General features: G+C 43.0%; 1 protein-coding gene across 2 annotated transcripts in view; it reads left to right on the top strand.

Moving 5' to 3' along the window:
• Positions 1-22,219, top strand: part of LOC139409469 (SH3-containing GRB2-like protein 3-interacting protein 1) — a 136,396-nt gene extending 114,177 nt beyond the window's left edge. The window contains exons 9-20 of one of the 2 annotated variants that reach the window (XM_071154647.1): positions 1,967-2,097; positions 2,358-2,514; positions 5,329-5,388; positions 7,699-7,758; positions 9,738-9,849; positions 10,102-10,257; positions 10,653-10,788; positions 11,074-11,276; positions 11,515-11,579; positions 19,078-19,242; positions 19,835-19,887; positions 21,038-22,219. In XM_071154647.1, the coding sequence (XP_071010748.1) occupies positions 1,967-2,097; positions 2,358-2,514; positions 5,329-5,388; positions 7,699-7,758; positions 9,738-9,849; positions 10,102-10,257; positions 10,653-10,788; positions 11,074-11,276; positions 11,515-11,579; positions 19,078-19,242; positions 19,835-19,887; positions 21,038-21,121 (1,382 nt within the window). In that variant the 3' untranslated portion in view covers positions 21,122-22,219. Of the gene's footprint in view, positions 1-1,966; positions 2,098-2,357; positions 2,515-5,328; positions 5,389-7,698; positions 7,759-9,737; positions 9,850-10,101; positions 10,258-10,652; positions 10,789-11,073; positions 11,277-11,514; positions 11,580-19,077; positions 19,243-19,553 lie in introns of both variants that reach the window. The other variant, XM_071154646.1, reaches the window with a different exon arrangement.

Below are 22,219 nucleotides of genomic sequence, written 5' to 3'. Positions count from 1 at the left end.
TGTTTTACCTGGACCTGTCCTGTTTTTAGGATGTTAGCATGTCAGCACATTTTTTTTTATTTGATTCGGCTCAATTTAGGTTAGGGTATTTGATCGGAGGAACCTGCATGAGGTAAAAAGTTTCCTTCTCATTACATTATCATCCATTTTATCTCCAGCCTGTAATCTACAGAAAGGCCACATACTGTACTATTTCTACCATATACTATATCTGCTACATGATTTATATTAGGTCATTTTTTTGACAGAAAGTTGGTGGAGTGCTGAAGCGATACATCTCTCCAACAGCACCCTGGAGAGGCACGCTGGGAATGGACAAGATAAATAGTTTGTGTCCCTGCCTTTGACACAGTGGGCACTGCTTATCACAGGGCAGCATCAGCGCTCACCTAAAATGTCTATATGCCACTGGTTGAGAGAAATTATCATTGTTTTTGGGCAGAATTCTGAGGTTTTATATTTGTTGTTAGAGGTGCATCTTGGTCCTCACCAACAGCACCATGAGCGGGCCAGTCTTGCTGAAATATAGCTAAACCGTTTGACGAGGAAAAACACTGGATGTTTGGCGTCTTCTTTTAAATAATGTTTATTAATTATGAAATTATTAAAAATATGAATAACAGTCCATCCAGGAGGCCACTAGAGGCCTGCAGGAAAGGGCTACAGTGATTTACACCACACACAATCTTGCTTTACAATCATCACAAACTCTGTTATGTAGTATTGTTCTTCTGTAGACCAGACCGTGTAGTGTACATGACCATGATGAGGACATGGATCGTTTGTTTAGTTTAACACAAAGGGAATGGGAAACCAGGATTGAGGACTGAAAACACAGCTGGGACAGATCTCGCTGACGCAGCATCGGAACGTCAGGATGAGTGGAAATTCTGGCCCGGAATGTCTTGTCCCACTGTGGGAAAATAGTCCCCCAATAAATGGACTGGCCCAAGTCAAATCAAAGTTTATTGGTTGCGTACACAGTTTAACAGGTGTTATAGTTGTGCACCGAAATGCTTATGTTCCTAGATCCTAACAATGCAGTCAAATGTCAGACATTACCATTTTTTTTATTAAAAGGCAAGTACAGTGGGACAAATCCAGTTTACAACCCAAATAGCACTGTATCAAAATTCACACTGAACACTGAACAGACAACCATGGGACTGGTGTGTGTTGTGTTTCACTGGAATTTTTTCTAATTCAGCTCAGTAGCAATTCAATCAAACATAATGTTCTGTAAACAGGAAACCAGGTTAACCAATCATTATTCCAGAATGTAGTAGATGTTCTTGACTCTGTCGTCTGGTCAGCTTTTTGTTTTCATGTTCAAAGATCTCCTTAGATTGTAATGTTCTAACTCTCTGGACAGTGATGTCATGATGTTCTAACTCTCTGGACAGTGATGTCATGATGTTCTAACTCTCTGGACAGTGATGTCATGATGTTCTAACTCTCTGGACAGTGATGTCATGGTGTTCTAACTCTCTGGACAGTGATGTCATGATGTTCTAACTCTCTGGACAGTGATGTCATGGTGTTCTAACTCTCTGGACGATAATGTCATGATGTTCTAACTCTCTGGACGGTGATGTCATGATTTTCTAACTCTCTGGACGGTGATGTCATGATGTTCTAACTCTCTGGACAGGGATGTCATGATTTTCTCACTCTCTGGACAGTGATGTCATGATGTTCTAACTCTCTGGACAGTGATGTCATGATGTTCTAACTCTGGATAGTGATGTCATGATGTTCTAACTCTGGACAGTGATGTCATGATGTTCTAACTCTGGATAGTGATGTCATGATTTTCTAACTCTCTGGATAGTGATGTCATGATGTTCTAACTCTCTGGATAGTGATGTCATGATGTTCTAACTCTGGACAGTGATGTCATGATGTTCTAACTCTGGATAGTGATGTCATGATGTTGTAACCCAGATGTCTTCTTGTCCCCATACAGGAGCATCCTCTCCAGCTCGTCCTGCTACACCATCAGCTCCATCAGCGGTTTTCAGCAGCCCTCCCCCTCCCCCTCCACGCCCCACCTCACGACCCAAATTGCCCCCTGGGAAACCCAGCAAGGGGGACATGGTATGTGATATTGTCCATCTCTATTTACACTGTACTTAAACAGAAACAACAACAGCTCTAATCCTGCCTCAAAAAGCACACTCCCCCTCTTAAGATGTTTATACTGTATGGTACCTCCATATCTTGAGATATCTGTACTTTCAATTTTTTATGGTTTCACTTTTAGCCCCCCAAAAATGTATGCTGAACTGTGAGGGTGTCTGAACATAAAAACAGTGATACTAGTAAATCCTGTAATCTCTCTCTCTGTGTCCCTCCAGAGCCGGCCCTTCAGTCCCCCGGGCAGTCACTCGTCCAGCCCCCCTTCCATTGCCCCCCTGGCCCGGGCCGAGAGCACTTCCTCTATCTCCTCCAACAACTCCCTGAGTGCAGCCACCACCCCCACCGTCGGTAAAAATCTCACCCTTTCTGTGTCAGGTGTGTGTACACCATCCTCTCCTATCTCTATCTGAGCTAGTGTGGTTATTTGTGCTACTGTGGTAGTCTGTGCTGTGTTGCCCGTGTTGCCTGTGTGGTTTGGTCAATTTCTCCTACCTACAGTGCCTTGCGAAAGTATTCGGCCCCCTTGAACTTTGCGACCTTTTGCCACATTTCAGGCTTCAAACATAAATATATAAAACTGTATTTTTTTGTGAAGAATCAACAACAAGTGGGACACAATCATGAAGTGGAATGACATTTATTGGATATTTCAAACGTTTTTAACAAATCAAAAACTGAAAAATTGGGCGTGCAAAATTATTCAGCCCCTTTACTTTCAGTGCAGCAAACTCTCTCCAGAAGTTCAGTGAGGATCTCTGAATGATTCAATGTTGACCTAAATGACTAATGATGGTAAATACAATCCACCTGTGTGTAATCAAGTCTCCGTATAAATGCACCTGCACTGTGATAGTCTCAGAGGTCCGTTAAAAGCTCAGAGAGCATCATGAAGAACAAGGAACACACCAGGCAGGTCCGAGATACTGTTGTGAAGAAGTTTAAAGCCGGATTTGGATACAACAATTTCCCAAGCTTTAAACATCCCAAGGAGCACTGTGCAAGCGATAATATTCAAATGGAAGGCGTATCAGACCACTGCAAATCTACCAAGACCTGGCCGTCCCTCTAAACTTTCAGCTCATACAAGGAGAAGACTGATCAGAGATGCAGCCAAGAGGCCCATGATCACTCTGGATGAACTGCAGAGATCTACAGCTGAGGTGGGAGACTCTGTCCATAGGACAACAATCAGTCGTATATTGCACAAATCTGGCCTTTATGGAAGAGTGGCAAGAAGAAAGCCATTTCTTAAAGATATCCATAAAAAGTGTTGTTTAAAGTTTGCCACAAGCCACCTGGGAGACACACCAAACATGTGGAAGAAGGTGCTCTGGTCAGATGAAACCAAAATTGAACTTTTTGGCAACAATGCAAAACATTATGTTTGGCGTAAAAGCAACACAGCTGAACACACCATCCCCACTGTCAAACATGGTGGTGGCAGCATCATGGTTTGGGCCTGCTTTTCTTCAGCAGGGACAGGGAAGATGGTTAAAATTGATGGGAAGATGGATGGAGCCAAATACAGGACCATTCTGGAAGAAAACCTGATGGAGTCTGCAAAAGACCTGAGACTGGGACAGAGATTTGTCTTCCAACAAGACAATGATCCAAAACATAAAGCAAAATCTACAATGGAATGGTTCAACAATAAACATATCCAGGTGTTAGAATGGCCAAGTCAAAGTCCAGACCTGAATCCAATCGAGAATCTGTGGAAAGAACTGAAAACTGCTGTTCACAAATGCTCTCCATCCAACCTCACTGAGCTTGAGCTGTTTTGCAAGGAGGAATGGGAAAACATTTCAGTCTCTCGATGTGCAAAACTGATAGAGACATACCCCAAGCGACTTACAGCTGTAATCGCAGCAAAAGGTGACACTACAAAGTATTAACTTAAGGGGGCTGAATAATTTTGCACGCCCAATTTTTCAGTTTTTGATTTGTTAAAAAAGTTTGAAATATCCAATAAATGTCGTTCCACTTCATGATTGTGTCCCACTTGTTGTTGATTCTTCACAAAAAAATACAGTTTTATATCTTTATGTTTGAAGCCTGAAATGTGGCAAAAGGTTGCAAAGTTCAAGGGGGCCGAATACTTTCGCAAGGCACTGTAGATGGCTGCATCCACTCAAATTCTGTTCAACGGGGTATGGTAGTATGTGCCATGCGCACTGGTTTGAGTGTGTCAAGAACTGCAACACTGCAGGTTTTTCAGGTTTCCTGTGTGTATCAAAAATGGTCCACCACTCAAAGGACATCCAGCCAACTTGACACAACTGTGGGAAGCATTGGAGTCAACATGGGCCAGCATCCCTGTGGAACACTTTCAACACCTTGTAGAGTCCAGTCCCGACAAATTGAGGCTGTTCTGAGGTCAAAAGGGGGTGCCCGAAGGTGTTCTTAATGTTTTGTACACTCAGTGTATATCTTCTCGAGTACAGTATTCACTCAATGTATTACACTGCATTTCTGTGAATGTGGTATAGGATTTTCAAGAATAGAAATGCCTAACAAGTCATAATGTAATGGTTAAATATACTGTAACCATTCACTCAGCTAGGGGAAAAGGAACCTACAGTACAGTATATTACAACACAAGACAGGCCCTCATAAGGAACATATGGTATTAAGCCCAAAGAGTGACATTGTAAATCTTCACTTAATTGAAGCATAATGTGGTTAAGGTTTGCTGGGTATTCACTGTTTTTGTTAGATACACAAAGCAATATGCATGCGTCATATTTTCCTTAGATAAATAAGGAGAACAGTAGAAAATAGGCTTAGTGAGCGGAGAGCCCACAAGTGAAGTGCTGATCATACCTTGTGTTTCGCATCCCGTTGATTTTTTGCTGGGTATTCACTGTTTTTGTTAGATACACAAAGCAATATGCATGCGTCATATTTTCCTTAGATAAATAAGGAGAACAGTAGAAAATAGGCTTAGTAAGCGGAGAGCCCACAAGTGAAGTGCTGATCATACCTTGTGTTTCGCATCCCGTTGATTTTTTTCCTCAACATTTTTCATCCAGCCATAATATTTGAGTTCACAACATGAACCATTGTTTCTTACATGGTTTTATTGTTCAGTTAAATTTCTCCTTTGTTTTGATATGCGTTCTTTTTGTTTTGTTTTTGTTCTTGTCTTTGTCCCTTTTCCTTTTGGGCTGTCGCTTGACGTGATGTCAGAAGATGATGCATTTGTAGACAAACTGCCTACATTTGGGAGGCCTTTTGATTCTCTGGCAGGTACAGTATAGTGTGGATGAAGGGAGGGGGGCTATCTGAGAGGAAGGGGCTGGGGCTGGGACCTGGAAGGGGTCCGGTGATGCCTATTTACCCATGATGGTGTCATACGTCATCCATCCATGAGAATGTTCTTGCTTTGTTTGATTTTGTCAAGCCGTCTCAGAATGGATGGCAGTCATCCTGTGAGGGGAGTAGATGTTGAACTGAGATATTGGAGTACGCCACAGATTACGTTTTAATTTTTCCCTTTGATAAATGGTGGAACACCTCTCTCGCTGTCTATCTTACTCACATACTCTCACATCAAAGTATCCCAAGGATACTTTTTTCAGGAAGCTGAAATGCCATGCATCTCTTTTTCAGCTTCCGAAAACCGGCATCTTTGGCTGTCCTGCCCTCACCACAGCAACGTCCCTATTTTGTATGATAGTCATTGTGTGTGTACTGTATGGAGAGCACTGTGTTTTCAAGCATGCTGTTACTCTGCAGTCTGCAGTGCTGTGTGTGTATGTTCATGTGTATTAAGAGTGTAGTCTGTCTGAAGAGCTTCTGTGGCATCGAGATCCAGACACACACTCCAGGGACGTCATTTCAGATAAACCTAGGGAATGGAAAAGTAAAAAGGGGGGGAGGGGGGTATTCCTCCAAGGAATTGAAGCTAATTTGCTGCATTTCTACACAATTTAAAAACTCTCTAATGCAATTTGTAGAACAGCAAAAACAAGCTAAATTTCCTCCAGCCATTATCACCTTGTTGCTGTAGCTTCATTCACTTCAGTCAATAGGGGACTTAACATTATACAAGAATGAGCTGCTACTAGCTCAGCACCGGGATAACATTTCCAGTTTGGTTACATGTCAAGTCAAACAGCAGTTACCTATCTAAAGCCATCTACTACAGCCATCTTTACCTCTGCACTGTTTTGTAGAAAAGGTCATGCTGTTCCCTGCAGCTGCGTCCATGTACTCTCCATAAAGCCGGCCAGCCATACAATCATCCTTCGCTCCCGCTCCCAGGCGTCCGCATGGTCCTTAAGTCTGCTAAACTGCATGATTGTAGCAGCCTATTTTAAATAGTTGGTGTTTAGCTACACACACACACACACACACACACACACGCACACGCACACACACACACATATACACACACACACACACACACACACTGTGATACAGACAGATCATCTTTTGAAGTCTGGAAGGAAAATAAGTGTCTCCAGCCAGTTGGTAAATATTGTGCCACCTTCTCCTCAACACTCAGAACAACACACAGGCAGACAGACAGACAGACAGCTTCCAAACTTCTCACCCTGACCCCCATCTACCCCCCTCCCTCTGTCCCAGATCGCCTCTTCTCTCTCACTCCACCCCATGGGAACATGTTTCTCTACTTCACTCTGCTCCACTTCACTGACCACCCCCATCAGAACACCTGCCCACTATTCTCTAGTGTCTTCACACAGTCATCCTTCACTCAATCCATCAACTCCAGCCATCTATTCACTACACCCAAAGGCCCCAATCACCTCCTAAGCAGTCGCACCTTAACACTGATCCCTTCGACCAACTCCCCTCCTCCACCAATGGTTTTACCCTCATCACTGCCCCCTGGTGTATGTCATCAGGTTGATTTGTTTATTTATTTGGATCCCCATTAGCTTTTGCAGAAGCAGCAGCTACTCCTTCTGTGGTCCACAGACAGTCCAACAGCCAGGCTCCATCTGTATTGAAAGACAAAGCATGGCACAAAAACTGTTAGAATATTAGCATTAGGACAGGAGGATGTGATTTAAATGAATGTTTTCTATAGCAGTGTGTAGATGAGTATTGTATGATGGGTGTCATTCCCAGTCAGTCCTCTCTCCATGCTCCAAGAGACTCAACACCCACCATCTACCAACAGATACCTGACTTCACCTGGTCCAACCTCCAACCCCCTCCCACGCACCCACACGTGACCGTTTCACACTAATAAGCCGAGCTGTACTAAGCTTATCTGGCGTGTCCAGTTGCTTCCTGGAACCATGCTGGAAAGGACAATGTGGAAAGAATATTATCTGAGCCTGCACAGTAAGGTTCGGGTTGGACTATAGTGTGAAATGACCCACAGACACACAGGGTCACGCACAATTTGTTCCTCTCCTGTCCTGGTGTTTTGGCTTGCTGTGCCATGCACCCCTCTTTACCCCACCTCACCTCACTGTGTTGTGTGATGGACCTGCCATGTGACTCATGCTACTGTCCTTCTCTCTTCCTCCTCCTCTCACCCACCCTCCTCACCCACTCTCCCTCCTCCCTGCCCCACCACAGAGAATGACCAGCCTTCCCTGGTTTGGTTTGACAGAGGGAAGTTTTATTTAACCTTTGAAGGTAAGTTGTGTCTGCACAACAGCTAACTGCAGTGAACACACTCACCCGGGGTCACCTAGGCCTCATCTGTGCAAGCTTCTCCTCTAACTCCTCCCCCCTCCTTTATCTCCTCCCCCTCCTCTAACTCCTCTCACTCCTTCAGTCATGGCCACATCTCACTCCCTCCAAACGAACTGCTGCGCCCCTCTACATCCAGCCCTCTTGTCTTATTCCTCACACTCCTCCTCTCATCGTCATTCGTTCTCGTTTCACATTCGGTGTCCACAAGTCTGCCGTTTCCTAAAAGATTATCAAATCAAATCACATTTTATTGGTCACATACACATTGTTAGCAGATGTTATTGCTAGTGTAGCGAAATGCTTGTTCTTCTAGTTCCGACAGTGCAGCAATATCTAAAAATTCCACAAAAAAATACCTAATGGAAGGGAATGGAATAAGAATATATAAATATAAATATATGGAGCAATGACAGAGTGGCATAGGCTACGATGCAATAGATAATATAGAATACAGTATATACTGTACATATGAGATGAGTATGATATGTAAACATTATTAAAGTGGCATTATTAAAGTAACTAGTGATCCATTTATTAAAGTGGCCAATGATTTCAAGTGTGTATGTAGGCAGCAGCCTCTCTGTGTTAGTGATGGCTGTTTAACAGTCTGATGGCCTTGAGATAGAAGCTGTTTTTTAGTCTCTCGGTCCCAGCTTTGATGCACCTGTACTGACCTCGCCTTCTGGATGATAGCGGTGTACACAGGCAGTGGCTCGGGTGGTTGTTGTCCTTGATGATCTGTTTGGCCTTCCTGTGACATTGGGTGCTGTTGGTGTCCTGGAGGGCAGGTAGTTTGCCCCCGGTGTTGCTTTGTGCAGACCGCCCTCTGGAGAGCCCTGCGGTTGTGGGCGGTGCAGTTGCCGTACCAGGCGGTGATACATCCCGACAGGATGCTCTCAATTGTGCATCTGTAAAAGTTGCGAGGGTTTTAGGTGACAAGCCAAATTTCTTCAGCCTCCTGATCATTGATCGTTCTTCATGTACTTTACTAATCTCTGTTTTTGTCATTTTCTTTTTTGTGTGGACTCACTCTCTTTGGTCTTTTGGGTTTGGATATTGATCTCTCTCTCTGATTTTGTCACAGTGACTCAGCATCAACAGTATGTCTGGAATACGCATGTCCTCTCTCTCTCTCTTTGTAAAACAATTGTTCATTCTTTATTTCTGTCAGTCTTCTCAGTGTTTCTGAAACACAACAAACCTCCTCAGGTAACTGGCTTTATTAACCCTCCTACTGTAAATATAGTGAAACCTGAAATTGTACAACAATGTCCAACAGTCTTGAGGGACTTCACATCGATTTACAGTACATCCAACATTTCATTTAACAAGGTAATGGGATATCATAGGAGCTAAACCCACCCACACATCATACACATGTATTGGTTCTCATTTCAATTACATAGATACAGTATGTGACAATGGAGTAGTGGCCTGAGGGAACACACTAAATGTATTGAGTAAAGTGTTACGAAATGTAATATTATAAATTGTATATAACTGCCTTAAATGTGCTGGACCACAGGAAGAGTAGGCAGCTAATGGGGATCCTTAATAAATACAAAATATGAATACAGTGATTCTCTCACACACTCTTTGGTTCTCCATCTTCATCCATACATGGCTGTTGAGAGATGGAGAGTTAGGGAACAGAAAATAGAGGGTGTAGTACAGGAAGTGGGAGGAGTCTAAAGGACAGAGATGTAGTGGAGCAGCCAAGAGAGGGATGAGAGAACAGTAGTAGCTCTGGTGGTTTGTGAGGACTATGGACATGGGTTGTGTTTAATGCTGAAAGTCTTCCTTCTCTCTTTCTGCTTTTCATTCTGTCTCTCTCTCCAACATTTTTTTGGTCTGAGTGAGTCTCTCTCTCTCCCTCCTTTCTGTATTGCTATTAAATGTGTGTGTGCTGTCTGAAACAGGCTGCTCCAGGGGACCCAGCCCTCTCACCATGGGGGCCCAGGACACCCTTCCGGTGGCGGCAGCTTTTACTGAAACAGTCAATGCCTTCTTCAAAGGAGCCAACCCTAACAAGTAAGTCCACTCAAACACATTAGGAGATGTCTCTCACTGTATGCACCCTCTCTTTCTCCCCCCTTTTTCTCTCCCTCTCTGTCTCTCTCTGTCCCTTTCTATCTTTGTCCCAATTCTCTCCACTCTCCACTCTCTCTCTTTTTCCCTCTGTCCATTTCATTTCTATGATATCTCTCTCCTTGCTTTACTCTGTTCTCCTCTTTGTCCTCCTTAGGACGCTCTAACCTCCTCCTCCCGTGTCCCTGTCAAAAGGTGTGTTGTGAAGATCACAGGCGAGATGGTGCTGTCGTTTCCAGCGGGGATCACACGGCACTTTGCCAATAACCCGTCCCCTGCCGTGCTAACCTTCAGCATAACCCACTACAGCTGGCTGGAGCATGTGCTGCCTAACCCCCAGCTACTCTGCTGGTAAAGACCACTATAACACCCCTCACACAACTCACCACGCCCTGTAGCATTTAGAACATGTGCCATTGAACACCTAAAATCATACTGTAACAAAACAATCCACCTGTCCAGTTCTGACTGGGCTCTGAGTCACTGTGAATTCATCCCAGTGGTCTGACTAGCCACCTCATTCCAAGGTTATTCTGCACTCTCATGTGTAAAATGCATCAGAGCTGTTGTTGTTGTTGTATAGCACTCAGTATCTGTTTGCAATCTCTGCACTGCAATAGTCCTGACCTCTGTGTAGTAGATACAAAGATAACTTGTACTCTGTTGTCTATGTGTTGACTTAAGTTTAGAGGGATCAATCATTACATTAGATAATATGATAAAATACATATTGCCTGCCCACATAGTGACACCGCCACAACACCCAACCCTGACTGCAAGACCTTCTGGGTGAACATGCCAAACCTGATTACCCATCTAAAGAAGGTGGCCGAACAGAAACCCCAGGCCACATACTACAATGTGGACATGCTCAAATACCAGGTGAGCTGAACTATGTTCTACTATAGAGATACAGAAACCAATACCAGGTGAGCTGAACTATGTTCTACTATAGAGATACAGAAACCAATACCAGGTCAGCCCATCTCTCTGTCTGCAACTGGTACTAGATTATAGGCTGATCCATAGAGATCAAGTGATGTCTTCTTTCTGTGACCCATTTAAAACCAGATATTTAAAGTCTGTCCTGTCCAGTCTGTATCCATAGTTACTATTCCAGTTTAATGTTATTATGCATTCTTTCCTCTGTATTGTTTATGTGTGGAGGTATCAGCGCAGGGCCTCACGTCGACCCCCCTGAACCTGGCAGCCAGTTGGCGGTGTGAACCCACCAGCACGGACCTCCGGATAGACTACAAGTACAATGGCGGCTCCATGACAACGCCCATGGCGCTCAACAACGTCCAGTTCCTGATCCCTGTAGACGGAGGAGTCACCAAGCTACTGGCTGTGCTTCCCCCTGCCGCATGGTAAGACCGAATAGTATACTGCATGTCAGAACTGTACACAATACATTTCTATTGAATTAAATTCACTTCATTTGATCATTAAAAGTTGAAGGCTGCTTCGGAGACATCCCGTGGCTCTATGGCTCAGTGGTGAAGACATTCATTTTTTGTGTTTGAAAAGGCCCATTTCCCAGACCCAGATTTAACCTATTCCTTGCTTTTAGAGAGTAACAGATCACATTTGATTCTGTTCTTTCAGGAATGCAGAGCAGCAAAGAATCCTGTGGAAGATTCCTGATATTTCCCAGAAATCTGAAAATGGAGGTAAATAACCTTGTTTATACCCAGGAGGAATCAGTAATGCCTTGTTATCATCTTCTCCACTAAAGTACTAATCAAAAAGAATTGGTGAAGTCGCGTCATGACAACAGGCTCTAAGGGCTTGAAACACATCAATAACGTTTTTCTGCAGAGTACTTGCGAACTAAGTGCAAACCAGTTTTACATGTAGAATCGTGCAAAAATGTCAGCAGTCGATCAAATCAAATTTTATTTGTCACATATACATGGTTAGCAGATGTTAATGCGAGTGTAGCGAAATGCTTGTGCTTCTAGTTCCGACAATGCAGTAATAACCAACGAGTAATCTAACTTAACAATTTCACAACAACTACCTTATACACATAAGTGTAAAGGGATGAGGAATATGTACATAAAGATATATAAATGAGTGATGGTACAGAACGGCATAGGCAAGATGCAGTAGATGGTATCGAGTACAGTATATAATGAGAAGAGTAATGTAGGGTATGTAAACATATAAAAGTGGCATTGTTTAAAGTGGCTAGTGATACATGTACTACATAAAGATGGCAACATGCAGTAGATGGTATAGAGTACAGTATATACATATGAGATGAGTAATGTAGGGCATGTAAACATTATATTAAGTGGCATTGTTTAAAGTGGCTAGTGATACATTTTTTACATCAATTTTTCCATTATTAAAGTGGCTGGAGTTGAGTCAGTATGTTGGCAGCAGCCACTCAATGTTAGTGATGGCTGTTTAACAGTCTGATGGCCTTGAGATAGAAGCTGTTTTTCAGTCTCTCGGTCCCTGCTTTGATGCACCTGTACTGACCTCACCTTCTGGATGATAGCGGGGTTAACAGGCAGTGGCTCGGGTGGTTGTTGTCCGTGCTTCTACACCTGCATTGCTTGCTGTTTGGGGTTTTAGGCTGGGTTTCTGTACAGTACTTTGAGATATCAGCTGATGTACGAAGGGCTATATAAATAAATTTGATTTGATTTGATGATCTTTATGGCCTTCCTGTGACATTGGGTGGTGTAGGTGTCCTGGAGGGACTCTAGAGAGCCTTACGGTTGTGGGCGGAGCTGTTGCCGTACCAGGCGGTGATACAGCCCGACAGGATGCTCTCGATTGTGCATCTGTAAAAGTTTGTGAGTGCTTTTGGAGACAAGCCGAATTTCTTCAGCCTCCTGAGGTTGAAGAGGCACTGCTGCGCCTTCTTCACCATGCTGTCTGTGTGGGTGGACCAATTCAGTTTGTCTGTGATGTGTACGCCGAGGAACTTAAAACTTACTACCCTCTCCACTACTGTCCCATCGATGTGGATAGGGGGTTGCTCCCTCTGCTGTTTCCTGAAGTCCACGATCATCTCCTTTGTTTTGTTGACGTTGAGTGTGAGGTTATTTTCCTGACACCCCACTCTGAGGGCCCTCACCTCCTCCCTGTAGGCCGTCTCGTCGTGGTTGGTAATCAAGCCTACCACTGTAGTGTCGTCTGCAAACTTGATGATTGAGTTGGAAGCGTGCATGGCCATGCAGTCGTGGGTGAACAGGGAGTACAGGAGAGGGCTCAGAACTCACCCTTGTGGGGCCCCAGTGTTGAGGATCAGCGGGGTGGAGATGTTTTTACCTACCCTCACCACCTGGGGGTGGCCCGTCAGGAAGTCCAGTACCCAGTTGCACAGGGCGGGGTCAAGACCCAGGGTAGAAGCGCGGTGGCTAGGAAAAGCTCAGTAGAAAGGCAAGAACCTAGGAAGAAACCTAGAGAAGAACCAGGCTCTGAGGGGTGGCCTGTCCTCTTCTGGCTGTGCCGGGTGCAGATTATAACAGTACATGGCTAAGATGTTCAAACATGCATAGACAACCAAAAATAATACTAATAATAATAATCACAGTGATTGTAGAGGGTGCAACAGGTCAACACCTCAGGAGTAAATGTCAGTTGGCTTTTCATAGCCGAGCATTCAGAGTTCGAGACAGCAGGTGCGGTAGAGAGAGAGAGAGTCAAAAACAGCAGGTCCGGGACAAGGTAGCACATCCCGTGAACAGGTCAGGGTTCCATAGCTGCGGGCAGAAGAGTTGAAACTGGGGCAGCAGTACGACCAGGTGGACTGAGGAAAGCAAGGAGTCATCAGGCTAGGTAGTCCTGATGCATGGTCCCAGGTTTCAGGTCCTCCGGGAGGGGAGGGAGAGGAAGAGCGAGAGAATTACAGGGAGCATACTTAAATTCACACAGGACACCGGCTAAGACAGGAGAATTACACCAGATATAACAGACTGACCCTAGCCACCCAACACACAAACTATTGCAGCATAGATACTGTAGGCTGAGACACGAGGGGTCAGGAGACACTGTGGCCTCATCCGACGATACCCCCAGACAGGGCCAACCAGGCAGGATATGACCCCACCCACTTTGCCAAAGCACAGCCCCCACACCACTAGATGGATATCCGCAAACCACCAACTTACTACCCTGAGGCAAGGCTGAGTATAGCCCATGAAGATCTCCCATACGGTATGAACCCGAGGGGGCAACAACCCAGGCAGGAAGATCAGATCAGTGACTCAATCCACTCAAGTGACACACCCCTCCTAGGGATGGCATGGAAGAGCCCTAGTAAGCCAGTGACTCAGCCCCCGTAATAGGGTCAGAGGCAGAGAATCGCAGTGGAGAAAGGGGAACCGGCCAGGCAGAGACAGCAAGTGCGGTTCGTCCCTCCAGTGCCTTTCCGTTCAACTTCGCACCCCTGGGCCAGACTACACTCAATCATAGGGCCTACTAAATGAGTCTTCAATAAAGACTTGAAGGTTGAGACCGAGTCTGCGTCTCTCACATGGATAGGCAGATCATTCCATAAAAATTGAGCTCTATAGGAGAAAGCCCTGCCAACTGTTTGCTTAGAAATTCTAGGACAATGAGGAGGCCTGCGTCTTGTGACGTGTAGGAATGTACGGCAAGACCAAATCAGAGAGATAGGTAGGAGCAAGCCCTTGTTGGTTAGCAGTAAAACCTTGAAATCAGTAATATGGTCACATTTTTTGGTTCTAGTCAAGATTCTAGCAGGCGTGTTTAGCACTAACTGAAATGTATTTAGTACTTTATCCAGGTAGCCGGAAAGTAGAGCATTGCAGTAGTCTAATCTAGAAGTGACAAAAGCATTGATTTGCTTTTCTGCATCATTTTTGAACAAAAAGTTTCAGATTTTTGCAATGTTACGAAGATGGAAAAAATAGATCCTTGAAAAAGTTTGTCAAAAGAGAGATCAGGGTCCAGAGTAAAGCTGAGGTCCTTCACAGTTTTATTTGAGACGACTGTACAACCATCAAGATTAATTGTCAGATCCAACGTAAGATCTCTTTGTTTCTTGGGACCTAGAACTAGCATCTCTGTTTTGACCGAGTTTTTCCACAATTTTCCACTTCCAGGGAGTACAATTTTGGGGCTTCACCATGTTTCATCGAAATGTGCAGCTGTGTATCGCCCGCATAGCATTAAAGGTTAACGTTATGTTTCCGAATGACATTGTCACGCCCTGACCTTAGAGATCCTGTTTATGTCTCTATTTAAGTTTGGTCAGGGTGTGAGTTGGGTGGGTATTCTATACTCTATTATTTGTATTTCTATGTTTTGGCTGTCTATCGTTGTCTCTGATTGAGAACCATACTTAGGTAGCCCTTTTTTTTCACCTGTCTTTGTGGGAAGTTAACTTTGTTTGATGGCACATAGCCTTAAGCTTCACGGTTTGTTGGTGACATGCACTATTAAAAGTATGTACGCTCATCACGCTGCACCTTGGTCCTCTTCTTTTAACGGCCGTGACAGACATCACCAAGAGGTAAAATATATAGTGAAAACAATAGTGGTCCTAAAAAGGAACCTTGAGGAACACCGAAACTTACAATTGATTTATCAGAGGACAAACCGTCGACAGAGACAAACTGATATCTTTCCAACAGATAAGACCAAAACCAGGCCAGAACTTGTCCATGTAGACCAATTAGGGTTTCCAATCTCTCCAAAAGAATGTGGTGATCGATGGTGTCAAAAGCAGCACTAAGGTCTAGAAGCACAAGGACAGATGCAGAGCCTTTGTCTGACCCCATTAACAGGTCATTTACCACCTTCATGAGTGCAGTCCCAGTGCTATGATGGGGTCTAAGACCAGACTGAAGCAATTTGTATACAGCTTTTAAAAAAGGAATGGTAGATTCGATATAGGCCGATTTTAGTTTTTAACATTTGCTGGGTCAAGGTTTGGCTTTTTCAAGAGAGGCTTTATTACTGCCACTTTTACCTCCCCCCTACCTGGGCTCGAACCAGGGACGGACCCTCTGCACACATCAACAACTGACACCCACGAAGCATCGTTACCCATCGCGCCTCAAAATCAGCGGCCCTTGCAGAGTGTGACGTAGAATTTCGTCGCGGGCAGCATTTGGTTCTTTAACGCACGCACACATTCATCACTCCTCCCTGCTCCATTATCAGATAAGTTAAGAATGTGGGTCGACACACAAGTTAACTTCCCTGTCTTAGTACATACATTTCACACTTATGTCAATGTTCATATTTAATACAAGCAATATGTATTATACTTATCCATGTTGTGGATGAGCGCTTTGTTTGTTTGTTCTGTTCCTCTCTATCTCTGTAACTTCCAGGTATGCTGGATAAGGACCCGAGCAAAGGGAATGGGCTGACTTTGTAGTGCCTGTCCCAAATGGCTCATTAATGTAAATGTGCATATTAAAAGACACTGTCCGTAGTGATGTCATTTTGTAAATGTTATGTGGTGATATTGTTTAAAAAATGTGTTGCAATGTATATCCTTTAGCATGTTTAGTTAATGGAAAATGTAGGTTTGACTAGGTAATTGCTTAATTAATTTGTGTTAATTGTTCTGAGGGGAGGGGCTAGCCCTATAAAAGTAGCCTCCCTTTCAGTTCATGAGGAGGCATTTTTGGATTGAGCTGTGAATGGGGCAGCATTGTGTTTAGCTGTCCCATAAGGTATACGTTTGATGGCAGTACTGTGAATGGGGCAGCATTGTGTTTAGCTGTCCCATAAGGTATACGTTTGATGGCAGTACTGTGAATGGGGCAGCATTGTGTTTAGCTGTCCCATAAGGTATACGTTTGATGGCAGTACTGTGAATGGGGCAGCATTGTTTTTAGCTGTCCCATAAGGTATACGTTTGATGGCAGTACTGTGAATGGGGCAGCATTGTTTTTAGCTGTCCCATAAGGTATATGTTTGATGGCAGTACTGTGAATGGGGCAGCATTGTTTTTAGCTGTCCCATAAGGTATATGTTTGATGGCAGTACTGTGAATGGGGCAGCATTGTGTTTAGCTGTCCCATAAGGTATATGTTTTATGGCAGTACTGTTGTTTTTGTTTTCCGGAATCACTTTGTAAATAAACACCCTGAAGCACAGATGAACATTTGCGGCTCCGCCATCTTTTTATTTTGATAGAGGTTAGGTTTTCCAGTATAGCCTTCTGGCCTACTCTACGTGACACAGAGCAAGGGGAACAACTACTTCAAGGCCTCTGAGCGAGTGACGTCACCGATTGAAACACTATTAGCGCGCACCACTGCTAACTAGCTCGCCATTTCACATCGGTTACACAAGGTATCATGTAATAACCAAAAAAGTGTTAAACAAATCAAAATATATATTATATTTTTGATTCTTCAAAGTAGCCACCCTTTGCCTTGATAACAGCTTTGCACACTTGGCATTCTCTCAACCAGCTTCATGAGGAATGCTTTTCCAACCATCTTGAATGAGTTCCCACATATTCTGAGCACTTGTTGGCTGCTTTCCCTTCACTCTGCGGTCCAACTCATCCCAAACCATCTCAATAGGGTTGACGTCGGTGATTGTGGAGGCCAGGTTATCTGATGCAGCACTCCATCACTCTCATTGGTCATATAGATTTCCACCAGCCAGATGCTGCTGGAAGTGGTGTTGGAGGGCCGGTAGGAGGCACCCTTTCCTCTTGTCTAAAAAAATACCCCAATTCCCCAGGGCAAATATATTGCCCTGTGTAGGGTGCCGTCTTTTGGATGGGACGTTAAACAGGTGTCCTGACTATCTGTGGTCACTAAAAGATCCCATGGCACTTATCGTAAGAGTAGGGGTGTTAACCCCGGTGTCCTGGCTAAATTCCTAATCTGGCTCTCATACCATCATGGTCACCTAATCATTCCCAGCTTACAATTGGCTCATTCCATCCTCTCCCCTGTAACTATTCCCCAGGTCATTGCTGTAAATAAGAACGTGTTCTATGTCAACTTACCTGATAAAATAAGGGTTAAATAAATAAATGAATAAGAAATAGCCCTTACACAGCCTGGAGGTGTGTTTTGGCTCATTGTCCTGTTGAAAAACAAATGATAGTCCCACTAAGCGCTAACCAGAAGGGATGGCGTATCCCTGCAGAATGCTGTGATAGCCATGCTGGTTAACTGTGCTTTGAATCCTAAATAAATCTGACAGTGTCACCAGCAAACCACCATCACACCACCTCCTCCATGCTTCACGGTGGGAACCACACATGTGGAGATCATCCATTCGCCTACTCTGCATCTCACAGAGACACAGTGGTTGGAACCAAAAATCTCAAATTTGGACTCATCAGACCAAAGGTCAGATTTCTATCGGTCTAATGTCCATTGCTCATTTTTCTTGGCCCAAGTCTCTTCTTCTTATTGGTGTCCTTTAGTAGTGGTTTCTTTGCAGCAATTCAACCATGAATGCCTGGTTCAGGCAGTCTCCTCTGAACAGTTGATGTTGAGATGTGTCTGTTACTTGAACTCTGTGCATTTATTTGTGCTACAATCTGAGGTGTAGTTAACTCTAATGAACTTATCTTGTGCAACAGAGGTAACTCTGGGTCTTCCTTTCCTGTGGCGGTCCTCATGAGAGCCAGTTTCATCATAGCGCTTAATGGTTTTTGCGACTGCACTTGAAGAAACTTTCAAAGTTCTTGAAATGTTCCGTATTGACTGACCTTCATGTCTTAAAGTAAGGATTGACTGTCGTTTCTCTTTGCTTATTTGAGCTGTTCTTGCCATAATATGGACTTGGTCTTTTACCAAATAGGGCTATCTTCTATGTACCACCCCTACAAGAAGGAAATAAATTCCACAAATTAACTTTTAACAAGGCACACCTGTTAATTGAAATGCATTCCAGGTGACAACCTCATGAAGCTGGTTGAGAGAATGCCAAGAGTGCACAAAGCTGTCATCAAGGCAAAGGGTGGCTACTTTAAAGAAACTCAAAGAATTTGTTTAACACTTTCTTGGTTGCTACATGATTCCATATGTGTTATTTCTTAGTATTGATGTCTTCACTGTTATTCTACAATGTAGAAAATATAAAAAATTAAGAAAAACCCTTTATTAAGTAGGTGTGTCCAAACATTTGACTGGTACTGTATATGCATGTGTATGTTTGTGCAGTATATTTAACCTTTGTCCCTCTCTGTGACGTCCCCAGGCATTGGCTCATTGTTGGCACGGTTCCAGCTGTCGGAGGGCCCCAGTAAACCCTCTCCCCTGGCGGTCCAGTTCACCAGCGAGGGCAGCACTCTGTCAGGCTGTGATATAGAACTGGCTGGGCCAGGGTACCGCTTCTCACTCATCAAGAAGAGGTTCGCTGCAGGTGAGACACTGCCTTTCTTCACTTACTCTGCTAAACAGAAGTAATGTCACCTAAATCTATTATGGAGTGCATCCCATCCTTCACAAAATATTAGAATAAGGGAAAGATTGACTCAAATTACTGTGGCGCTCATAGTGTAATAATAACATGATTATAAACTAATAGTGTATCACTGTGATATTAATTGGTGTTATTACACTGTGTTGGTACAGTATTATCGTAAAATATGTTTTGCTATGTGTACATAGTTGCATGTATGATTCCTTTTTACACATAAGTATTCAAACCCAAGGCATGTTTGTCATTTTCAGGAAAATACTTGGCAGACAACTGATACTTCATACTACTACTGAACAAATACACTGGAGATCATCATCTCAATGGACTAATGAAATCCTATACTACAGAGGACAGACCTACACCACCACCTCCCTACAGACAGACACTTCTTTCTAAACCTTCGAGACAGACAGGCCAAGGCCACACAGCCTACTGTACCCAGCAGTATTGTATAGCTTGCATATAGTCTCGTGGACCGTTTTAGGGTGTAATTATTGTATTTGTAAAATGTATTAAAATGTATTAATTTCAGAACATCTGTATTGCTGCTGCTCTAGACATCCACCCGGGTTTCCCTCTCTAAAGGTACATGCTTCTGCCTCTATCCCACTCTCTAACGTGTGGTGTTCAAACTTAAACACTGCTACAGCTACCTAGCTATTCAACCGCAAAATCACGGTCTCAACCGTGAACCTAACACATAATACACTGAGTATATTTTGATGCAACAACAAATATGTGGTATTAGGAGAGGATGTATGAAAAGACCATTGGGTTGTGCCATTGAGGGAACTAAGATGAATAGACGCACCATGATGTCACACTCCTCCATTCAGTTTAAGGGAGGGGCTAATTCTTGCTTCTCACATGCCTCTGATTGGACACGGTTAGAGCTACCATGGAATTCTGGGTATTGGAGTTTTTATGTTGTTGGGTTTTAACAGTTAATGCGTTACACACTGGCATAGCAGGTTTAAAGGACATTGTTCATTTGGATGGTGACCATTACCAGACTCCTCTCTCTTCTTTGAATGCAGTGATTTAACATCGGCTTCAAACATATACTCTCAACATTTTCCTCTGAAATTATCAGAAAGTCCTGAGTAGTTAGGCAGCTGCAACAATAAATACATTCTTGGTTGCAATATAAAACAAATATAATATGTTTCCCTCAATAAAAAAACCTGTACAAAGTCTTATTTTAAATGAATAATATATATCTGAAAGGAAGTTTGGTGTTTTCCTTGTATTGTCAAATAGCCTTTGTTGTCCCTGACACAACAGTGGTAGACTTACTTCAGAGTACATTACAGCATTCTATTTTTATTTATTGATGATAATGATTTAAAAAGTATGTGATTCTGTATATTAATAGAATTCCAATGGTATTGCAATTTAGAATGAAGGTATAAATATTCTAAATATCTTTTTTTGTTATCTGTGTAGTTGGGTAACCTGTGTACAGTATAATGTATAAGGTATAATTTTAGAATTTATTTCAGATATATAATTTTTTAACTCAAGTGCATCAGAAGATTTGACTACAGTATATATGCGCGTGGGGGGATAAAATAAAAAAACAAGATGAATAGCACCTGGATGTGTACGTCAGGCAGTATGAAAGCAGTGTTATTTAGAGTTACACTAATAGTTATAACCTTGGATAATCAGTCAGGTTTTGACTATGTTCTGCTCTGTTTCCATTCACCTCAATGTGTTATTCTGCATCAAACAGCATGAACTCTCCTTCGGATCAAACCAACCAGCGCTTGAATCCATGGCTTTATTTTGCATAATGGTAATGGTCTCTGTGAGATGACATGGTGACGAGGATTTGGAGGGAGGTTAGATGACCAAAACGCTTTTTGTATTTTATGTGTGTACTCCAGACAGTCCTCTAAAAGATAGAGAAATAAGGGGAATATTTTTTTTAAACAACAAAAAAACCCATCTTGTTTCATGTGAAGAACACTGTGCTGATAATTGTTAGAAACCTCCTGAATGCTCTGATATTCAACATAGAGAACTAAATGTGTGTGATGACATTTAACTTAAAAGGTCTCCTCGTGTGGGCATCATAAGTATGTCAGGATACTATCTGTACTTCATGAAGCTACATGGCACCATTTCTACACCTGCCTTAGAACAGCCATAGAAGTGTCTTACATGTCCATTTTGTCTGACCCTTTAGTTGGCATTTCTAAGTAAGGCATCAATGAATTGTGTCATGTAGCTCTCTGTATAGCTGTTTAGTGAGTAACACTTTACTTGAACATTATTGTACACACCTAACTATAGTTAACAGAAATGACATTGGTAATGTTATTACTGTTTATGAACTATGTATGATCTCTGGTCGTGCTTATGATGTAGGGAGGGTTCAAGCTAAGTGTTACGGCATGGGTAATGTAATGTGTGTCTGCACACAGTTACGGTATAGTGTTAAAGTGAAGTGGTCCACCAACCAATAGACTCGCTGACCTGTTGTCATGTTAACTGTGAGAACTGAAGACCAGAGCAGGAAGTGTGTCTGTGTGTGGCGTGCTAAGCCAGACTGCTTTGGGTACCGTACTGTTTCTCTGTCAACCACATGTGCAAGCTGTGTTTGTATAGACAATGTTAAGATGATCTGATGAGAAACTAAGTTTGCTTTTTTTCCAAAACCAATAAAAGTTATGAACTGGACAAGTTTTTGGAGCACTCTTTTTGCAACTCACAGCAGAAGTTTTATTAGTCGTAGGTACAGGATACACATAGTATACACTGTCCAACAAAATGCTTACTTACAGGTTCCTTCTCCACAATGCAACAACAATAAGAAATAACACAAGATACGAATACCAACATAAAGTAAATGCCTCAATAGAATATCATAAATATTTTGCATGTTGCTCAAATGCAGTTTATTCTGTATTTC

Source organism: Oncorhynchus clarkii, chromosome 5 (genome assembly GCF_045791955.1).
Source record: "Oncorhynchus clarkii lewisi isolate Uvic-CL-2024 chromosome 5, UVic_Ocla_1.0, whole genome shotgun sequence".
Lineage (NCBI taxonomy): Eukaryota > Metazoa > Chordata > Actinopteri > Salmoniformes > Salmonidae > Oncorhynchus > Oncorhynchus clarkii.
This window is presented reverse-complemented; position numbering and strand designations above follow the sequence as displayed.